The following is a 9,580-nucleotide window of genomic DNA, read 5'->3' on the forward strand; positions in this document are numbered from 1 at the left end:
TCTTCATCTTTGAACCAGAGAAAGCTAATCCAAACAAAGCGATGATGTTTGAGTGCATTGAAACCTGGGTTTATATATAAAGTGTTACAACGAATATGTTTGTTTTTTTTTAAAAAAAACAAAAAAAGATGACGTGAATGTGTTGAGTGGAAGGGTACTGTTGAAAAATAAGTGCTGGTGCCTTGGTGGTGTTGTTTTAACTCGGCGATTAGCGATTAGCGCATGCGCTTCCTTTCAATTATATATATATATAACAGGATTGGAGGATTAGAGTGGTGACAAGGCCAAGAATTATAATAAGAAGCCGACAAACGCTGGCAGCTAGCAAATTAAAAGATATTAATGAATAATCAATCCAAACAAATCATGCGATAAAAGCAGCACAATTTCGAACGTTCATTTTAGAAATCCTTGTCTGGGAGGAGAAGGGCAAAAAAATATATAGTAAATCGAGGAAGGGCAAAAACCCTGCTATCTGATATATATATATAAATAATGCACCGGCCCTATCCCTTTCCTGGCATGATCACCGTCTATGAATCAGTGTGTTGCCTCTGTCACGTGTCATTTTAAAGGTTCTTGTAGGTAGATAAGAAGATATACAATGTTGTTCCGATTTGAATTGATTGTTACTTCATGTTATATTTATTGTGAGTTTTACGGGGAGGTCACCCTTGCCTTCGTTCCTGATACATTTTTTATTTTATATCGAAATGATTTATATTTCACTAGTAAAAACACCAAGCCAGACATTTTCATGTTAAAAAAATTAAGTCATATTTAATTATTCTCCTAAGATTTATTAAATATGGAAAAAATAGCTGATTTTTCTCGATCAACAGTTTCTATTCCAGACAGGATTTAAAAGATTCCCGTACCATTAAAGTATAGGATCTTAAAGTATTTGGACGCTTTTTTATTAATCTCCACTCGATTATATACCTAAAATAGCAGGATGAGTTTTACCAATACACACACACACCTAAAATAGCAGGATATATATACCCTGTAAAAGTGCAATCATTTCTACTCGATTCAAAAAAGTATATATCTAAGGATATATATACCCTGTAAAAGTGCAATCCTTTCTACTCGACTCGATCCAAAAAAGTATATCTAATCTGACGGATAAAAACTTGCCAAGTTAGCGTCACCATAAGTTTCTAATAACGCAAGAGCACATATGATTACACCCCAAATTTAGAACATTATCCTCTCGGAGGAAACGAGCACTAGCGTCGCCGGCTTCGTGTGTCGTTTAGCGGTCCCGTCAGTCGTTTTCATGCATATTCAAACAAAAAATGGCCTTCGCGTGACGCCTGTCGTTTCGCCCCCGCACTTATTTGTGCTTATCCACTCGTATCGATCTTTACTTTTTACCAATCTTTGTTTATGGTTTTCTTCTCCCCTTGCATTGCAAGGAGGCTTTCATTGGGTGGGGGTCCCCTTCTGATGACGTGGAAGATAAGACAAGGTGACGTCCAGCTATTGCTATTGTTGGGAATTGGGAGGTCGGCGACTGCACTGACCCAACCCGACCCTCCCTTCACAGCAAAATTAGCTTTCACCTGATTTGATCTGATCCGATGGGGACGGGATGTGGGCTCGTTTAGCACAAGCTGATCCGGACCCGCACCACCTCCAATTTGCTCTCGAACACAATCCATATAACCAAACCTTGAGAGGTCATTAGGCACTCTGGAGTACCCACGACTCTTGTTTTTACACGAGCGAATTAACAAAAATGTTAAATACACCCGACAATTTCTATCACAAATATTACTTTCATATCTCGATGGTTGTGAATCCAGTTATCTCAAATCAGTGCTGTACTCTATCTGGTCAGGTGATCGTGTTAACTGAGTTTGGTAAGCAATTTTTTCCGTAATTTTTCTTATCAAGAAGGACGAGAGTAAAAGACTCAATGTTTACATGTTTTTATTTCCCAGTATTGTGTATTCTCTGTTATATATATATATATATATATATATATATATAAACAGCCCTCCACTTTTGTTGCGTCACAATACTAGAAAAGGAGAGTTTTAAAATAAATGAAGGATTTATAAAGAGGAAAGAGGAAAAAGATGAGTAATAAATTTAGTGTTTCTTTATCTGGAGAAAAAAAATAAAATAAAGACCCAAGCGAATTAGAAGGTCACCTTGTATCCTCATACATAAAAAAGATCCCTCCTATCCCTTTTGGCTGTCGTTTCCTATTTGTTCAGTTTAGACAAGATGACTTTTACATCTGTCTCACCGGGAGTTGTTTATCCCCTCCTACACCTACATTTATGCTACTTTATTTATCCTTCCATCAAATATATCCTGTGTTTTTTTTTTACTACCAATATAAATATTCCAACAGTTAGTACCTATTTGATTAATTTTATAAATTTTAAAATTAATAACTATATAAATTTTTAATTACTTTAAAAATATCCCAACTTAATCAGTTATATTCTTGTTGGATTGAGGGATAGATGGACGAGAAGCGAGGCGAAGGATTGAATATTCATCTTGCTTAACAAGTTTAGGTTAGCTGGCACATACATGCTATCTACGTTCTTATCTGGTTTCGATAAAATAATTTACTGTCGATGGAGTTGTTTTAGTATAAATGACCTGGCTAAGATTAAAAAAAAAAAAAACTCCTCTTGGTGAGACAAAGGATATTACTTATATTAATATAAAAAAGAATAATTTATACGAATCCCGTAAATATGTTAATTAATGGTAAATTTGAATGAAGTCGTAATAGCGAAGTTTGATTTAGAAAAACAATTCTTTTAGAAGGTTTAAATTATAAAGTCCAGAATATGAATGACCTAGCTAGGATTAAAAAAAAAAAAACCCATCTCGATAAGACGTGGGATGATATTCATGTTAAAATAAAAAAGAATAATTTATACGAATCTTGTAAATATGTCAGTGATAAATTTGACTGAAATTATGATAGCAGAATCTGATGATTAACATAAAAAAACAATTCTTCTAGAAAGTTTAAATTATAAATTCCATGGTGTGTTATTCACCAAAAAAATAATTAATAGTCTAAAACTATAATAGTATAATAAAATAATTCTTTAATATATTTGTATATTATAATAGTATAATAAAATAATTCTTTAATGTATTTGTATATTTTTTATCGAGTTAATTTTATCTTTAAACATACACTAAATATTCGATCTATCAATTTTGACAAAATATTTAGATTAAAAAATCAAAATTACTCCCGTGATTTGCACTTTTTTTTGGTTTTTAATGATATTTAAAAAAGAAAAAACATGAAAACATCCAGTAAACCGGTAGAGACCGTGACCGGATCTCGATGCATACTGCTAATGGAGTTTAGATAATTTGACAGACAGCCCACAAGAACCTGCAAAAACAAGCAGGAATGGGCCACGTGGTTCTCACCACCTAGACAGCTAATTCTCATTTCAGGATAATAATAAATAATAATTATAATAAACACTAAGACAACACCTCTATCTCTGCGGGTGGGTCCCACAGTCCACCCCAACGCCTTGTGGCGGACTCACCTAAGAACTAAAGGATAAGGACCAGCAAAGAGTCAAGAGAAACCCTCTGCCACTACATATCTAGCGGACATTTTTCCTCGCTATTTACCGTTGGATCAACATTTCTTTGTCCACATATAACGACTATTATTGCTTCTCACTTCCACACGTCTCGTGATTTTATTTTATTTTTTAAAGAATAATCAGTATCCCTGGCCCGTTAAAATACAAGGACTTAATTATGACTTACTTGTAGTTTTATAAAATCATATAGAGTACAAAGTAACAACTGAAATATTCCTCCTTAATTTTGTCAATTCGTTTTTCGATAAATGCTTTTTCTGGTCGGACTTTTCTCTCTCGATTTTCTTGTTCTATCTTTCAAAATAAATAAATAAATAAATTGGAGTAAAAAATAGAATTATTACAAGGAATAGATTACGAGAAATGTAAATTAAACATGTAGTTTATAAAAGTAAAATAATTAATAATTTTTATTATTATAATGAGTAATTTGAACCACACCATCTTTACTACGTATCAGATAGATTGTTGATATAAACATAACCAACTCGACATGATTGTTAGTTAAAACAAAATTTGATTGTTCTCAAAAACTTGTTAAACATTCTTTATTTATCACGTCATTCATCATTCGTACAGTAAACTAATAAATACAAGGCATGAGACAAAACACTCTTACATCCATCTAATGATTTCTTTATTTTACATGATTTTTCCTTGGTTTCCTGTGTTTGTTTACTAAAATATGATTATTTTTATATTTTAAAAATATTATTTTTTTTGTTTTAAAATAATATTTTTTAATTATTTTAATATACTAAAATTAAAAATAATTTATTAAAAAAATTATTTTATTTTAATACATCTCCAAATAAAAAATATACTTTGAAAAGCAACTACAATCATACTAAAAACAAATCTTAATTTATATATAATATGAGAGATCAAGAGCCCATTTATTTTCATTTTTAAAAAAACAGTTATTTTTTTATTTTTTATATTATTTTAATATATTAATATAAAAAATAAATTTTAAAAAATAAAAAATATTTTAATATATATTTTTAAAATATTTTAACAAATAATTATCACAGCAGATAGCCTACCAACCAATCTCTTTGTGGTGTCTATTTCATTTCTCAAACCAGAAGCCATATATGTGGATTAATATATAGATTTATTAAAATATAAGGATTAAATTATAACCAATGTAAATATGAAAGCAAAGCTGGGATTGTGATTTGTTATTCCAGCTTTCAGTATTTTGTGAGATTAGAGTGGTTTTTTTATTAAAATTTATTTTTTTAATAATATTTTTTTGATATTTTAAATTTTTTTTCATGTGATAATATTAAAAATATAAAAAAGAATTATTTTAATATATTTATAAATAAAAAAATATTTTAAAAAACAAGTCTCATCTTTAATTTTAAAAAACTCTTTTTCTCTGAGGAGGTGTTTTTTAAGGTCACAGGGGTCACTGAGAGAGACAGCTCTTCAAAAAGCTAATAAAAAAGGTTAATATTTTTTTTTTATTTTCTTGTTTTAAATTTATTTTTTTAATGTTTTTAAATTTTGTTATATTAATATTAAAAATGAACAGAATACAGATCAGATAAGTATCTATTCCATTCCTATATTTCTTTCCATCTCGCCCCCTTTCTTTATCTAGGCAGCCGAGAAACTTGCTTCAATTTGTTCCCTTTTTCCCCCCTGAAATCTCCCCTCATTTTCGCATAGCTTTCTCTCTCTTAATGAATTGGTGGTGGTCTTAGTAGTGTCTTCATCTCTCTTGCTCCAGTGCTACTTCTGATTTTATTGTTTAATTTCAGATTTAAGAAGTTATTTCATTCTTGCTTTTCAGTAACTTATAGTCTTCGTGTTTGGTGAATCTTGAATAGGGTATCTTCCAAATTTGTAGTTTTCATTATTTCTTGCTGTATTTAATTTCCTGGCTTACAAGAAGTCGGTCTCTGCGCGAGTCTTGAAAAGGGTATTTGTCAATTTGAAACATTTTTGCTTAAATGAGGCTATTTTGGCCAGAGTGAAACAAAACAGTATAATTAACCAGGAGAAGTAGCGGGGGAAAAAAATGGTGTCGAGATCATACTCTAATCTTCTGGAGCTTGCCTCTGGCGAGTCTCCATCCTTTGGCCGCATGAGCCGGCGAATTCCTCGGATTATGACGGTGGCAGGCATCATGTCCGATATAGATGATGATCCATCGGAGAGTGTGTGCTCCGATCCATCATCTTCTTCGATTCCGAAGGATCGAATCATAATTGTCGCCAATCAACTGCCAATAAGGGCGCAGAGAAAATCAGACGGCAGTAAGTCCTGGATTTTCTCTTGGGATGAGAATTCACTTCTTCTTCAGCTGAAAGATGGTTTAGGGGATGATGAAATTGAGGTTATTTATGTTGGTTGTTTGAAGGAAGAAGTTCACCCTAATGAACAAGACGAGGTCTACCAAATACTTTTGGAGACCTTCAAATGTGTGCCAACATTTCTCCCACCAGATCTTTTTAGCAGGTATTATCATGGTTTTTGTAAACAACAATTATGGCCTTTGTTTCATTACATGTTGCCCTTGTCACCTGACCTTGGGGGTAGGTTTAATCGGTCATTGTGGCAAGCGTATGTGTCAGTAAATAAGATATTTGCTGATAGGATTATGGAGGTGATTAATCCAGAGGATGGTTTCGTATGGGTTCATGACTATCATCTAATGGCGTTGCCTACTTTCTTGAGGAAGAGGTTTAATAAGGTGAAACTTGGGTTTTTCCTCCATAGTCCATTCCCTTCGTCAGAGATTTATAAGACATTGCCTATTAGAGAAGAGCTCTTGCGAGCTCTGTTGAATTCAGATTTAATTGGGTTCCATACTTTTGACTACGCTAGACATTTCTTGTCATGTTGTAGTAGAATGCTTGGCCTTTCCTATGAATCTAAGAGAGGATACATAGGCATCGAGTACTGTGGTAGGACTGTAAGCATCAAAATTCTTCCTGTTGGTATACACATGGGTCAGCTTCAGTCGGTGTTGAGCCTTCCAGAGACTGAAGCAAAGGTCAAGGAGCTCATTAAGCAGTTTAGCGATCAAGATAGGATAATGTTGCTGGGGGTGGATGACATGGACATTTTTAAGGGTATAAGTTTGAAGTTGCTGGCAATGGAACAGTTACTTATGCAGCATCCAGAGTGGCAAGGGAAGATAGTGTTGGTGCAGATAGCGAATCCTGCTAGGGGTAAAGGAAAAGATGTGAAAGAAGTCCAAGCTGAGACACATGCTGCTGTGAAACGGATCAATGAAACATTTGGGAAGCCTGGATATGACCCCATTGTTTTGATAGACGCGCCATTGAAGTTTTACGAGAAAGTGGCTTATTATGTTGTCGCAGAGTGTTGCTTGGTCACTGCTGTAAGGGATGGAATGAATCTCATACCCTATGAATACATAATCAGTCGCCAAGGTAATGATCGATTGAATAAATTGTTGGGACAAGAACCTTGTACCCCTAAGAAGAGCATGTTGGTCATCTCTGAATTCATTGGCTGCTCTCCATCTTTGAGTGGAGCCATTCGAGTAAATCCTTGGAATATTGATGCTGTGGCAGATGCAATGGACTTTGCCTTGGAGATGGCAGAACCTGAAAAACAACTCCGACATGAGAAGCATTACCGATATGTCAGTACCCATGATGTTGGGTATTGGGCACGTAGTTTTCTTCAGGATTTGGAGAGGACATGTCGCGATCATTCAAGGAGGAGATGCTGGGGTATTGGATTTGGACTGAGCTTCAGAGTTGTGGCACTTGATCCTAACTTCAAGAAGCTTTCAATGGAGCGCATTGTGTCAGCTTATAAGAGGACCACAACCAGGGCAATTCTTCTGGATTATGATGGTACACTGATGCCTCAGGCTTCTATTGATAAGAGCCCATCCCCAAAGTCCATTGACATCATAAACAACTTGTGTAGAGATAAGAACAACATGGTTTTCCTTGTCAGTGCTCGAAGCCGCAACACAGTTGCTGAATGGTTCTCTGAGTGTGAGAAACTGGGATTAGCAGCAGAACATGGCTACTTTCTTAGGTAATTTGGTTCATTTTTTAAACTAATTCCAAATACTAGGCTTAGGGTGATTTGGTTTGAAATTGATGGTTGTGTGTTTTGTAGGCTAAAAAGAGATGCAGAGTGGGAGACACGCGTCCCTGTAGCAGATACCACTTGGAAGCAGATTGCAGAGCCTGTGATGCAGCTTTACACTGAAACAACAGATGGGTCAACTATCGAGGACAAGGAAACTTCACTAGTATGGTGCTATGAGGATGCAGATCCAGACTTTGGGTCATGCCAAGCAAAAGAACTTCTTGATCATCTTGAAAGTGTGCTAGCCAATGAACCTGTTACAGTCAAGAGTGGGCAGAACATAGTGGAAGTCAAACCTCAGGTTCGCATTATATATCCCTGTGTTCTGTTGTATATTCTGCTTTTCTTTTGTTCCCTGAATTTAAACCTCGTGGGCTTGCATTTGAATATGGCATCTTCTCAATTAAATCTAAAGAGAAATTTGGTAGAAATTTTATGGGGAGATCGGTTCCATTGCAACTGGACCTCTTAAACAAGCTCTGATAGAGGCAATCTTATGAAAAGAAATACTTAAACAAGCATGCCATGGACAGACTACTCTGCCTTGAGTTTTGGCGATTCGAACCTAGTTTAGATTGATTGCGTTGTGTTGCATTTTCACTGTTCAGGGTTGGAAGAACTACGATTCAGGCAAGTAATATCTGTTTTTTCCCATTGAAGAGGTGTCCATTTAGTTTTGCAGAATTTGCTTATTGATGGTAGACACCTGGAGCAAAAGAGACTAGGAATGGTACTAGATTACAATTTAAATAGTAAACCAAAAAGGTTGGAACCATGTCATATTTGGTTGTTTGTAAGAATTATACTGCTAATTGTTCATAGCTATCTCACAGAGAAATATTTACCATGTTTTGGGACACTCTTAACCAGGCCAGAGAAATGGAGAAAACTTGCATTTAGTTAAGTTTAGGTTCAGTTCACCAGGTTCTTTCTTATTTTACTTGGAATTCGGTAACTTCCTTGTGAGCATATTCCACAATTTGCGTTTTTTCCCCTTGGAGGACAAATTCCACAATCTATAGAAGTTACAATTCAACAACATTTGAGCGATGTTTTTATTTTACTATCTCCGAAAGGTCCCAAACTGGCTTGTCTGTTTTCAGGGTGTTAGCAAGGGACTTGTAGCCAAACGCCTACTCTCCATCATGCAAGAAAATGAAATGTCACCAGATTTTGTTCTGTGCATTGGCGATGATAGGTCTGATGAAGATATGTTTGAGGTAATAACCACCTCCATGGCAGGCCCATCAATTGCTGAAAATGCGGAAGTGTTTGCTTGTACTGTTGGTCGAAAACCCAGTAAGGCTAAATATTACCTGGATGATACAGCAGAAATTGTTAGGTTGATGCAAGGCTTGGCCTCTGTTTCAGAACAGACGGTTACAGTATAGGCTTAGTGAAAAATGCCTGTTTGTTTCGAAGTGTAAGGTTGAGCGTTGTAATCCACGGTTTTTTTTATTTCTTCTGTATTTCTCTGCTTTTCTTCGATTTGTAAATTATGATAGTGTTATTTGAGAGAAGCTGTGCGACCGGAACTCTTTTGTCTATGATCTCTGACTAGTGAGGTTGTAAATATATGTTTGTGCCATCAATCTGAGATTGTTGAGTTTTTGTTCTAGGAAAGGCTATACCTTCTTCAAGTCGCGTGTAATTTGGAAGACAAGGATTAGAGCTTACAAGAGGAGAATAAAGAGCTTTAACCATGACAGGGATTGGTGAAAAAAAGAACTTTGATTTAGTTGATTTCGGGCATATTGAACTGTGGTTAACAAACACGTGTTTAAGAAAAATTATGCCCCCGAGGCTGTAGGGCACCCAATCTTATCTTTTGCTAAAACGGTAGATTTGCGACCTCCATGGTAGGAGTTGGACGCAGG

The 9,580-nt window shown here is 35.1% G+C and overlaps 1 protein-coding gene across 2 annotated transcripts; it reads left to right on the forward strand.

The window, feature by feature from the left end:
• Nucleotides 1-5,169: 5,169 nt before the first annotated feature.
• On the forward strand, nucleotides 5,170-9,321 carry ATTPS6 (UDP-Glycosyltransferase / trehalose-phosphatase family protein). Of its 2 annotated transcripts, none has more exons than XM_011023449.1 (3): nucleotides 5,170-7,646; nucleotides 7,731-8,004; nucleotides 8,386-8,774. In XM_011023449.1, exons 1-3 carry the CDS (start codon nucleotides 5,644-5,646, stop codon nucleotides 8,605-8,607), a joined length of 2,499 nt encoding a protein of 832 aa, XP_011021751.1. In that variant the 5' UTR covers nucleotides 5,170-5,643; the 3' UTR covers nucleotides 8,608-8,774. The 2 variants fall into 2 exon arrangements, with proteins under 2 accessions (XP_011021751.1, XP_011021750.1); XM_011023448.1 differs by lacking the exon at nucleotides 8,386-8,774 and adding an exon at nucleotides 8,807-9,321 and having other exon boundaries at nucleotides 5,172-7,646.
• Nucleotides 9,322-9,580: the final 259 nt, after the last annotated feature.

Source organism: Populus euphratica, unplaced genomic scaffold, assembly GCF_000495115.2.
Source record: "Populus euphratica unplaced genomic scaffold, PopEup_1.0 scaffold9.1, whole genome shotgun sequence".
NCBI lineage: Eukaryota > Viridiplantae > Streptophyta > Magnoliopsida > Malpighiales > Salicaceae > Populus > Populus euphratica.

Coding starts and splice junctions, on each gene's coding strand:
- ATTPS6 (XM_011023448.1), top strand. CDS start 5,644: ATGGTGTCGAGATCATACTCTAATCTTCTGGAGCTTGCCTCTGGCGAG. Junction 7,647..7,730: donor GAACATGGCTACTTTCTTAG/GTAATTTGGTTC, acceptor TGTGTTTTGTAG/GCTAAAAAGAGATGCAGAGT. Junction 8,005..8,806: donor TAGTGGAAGTCAAACCTCAG/GTTCGCATTATA, acceptor GTCTGTTTTCAG/GGTGTTAGCAAGGGACTTGT.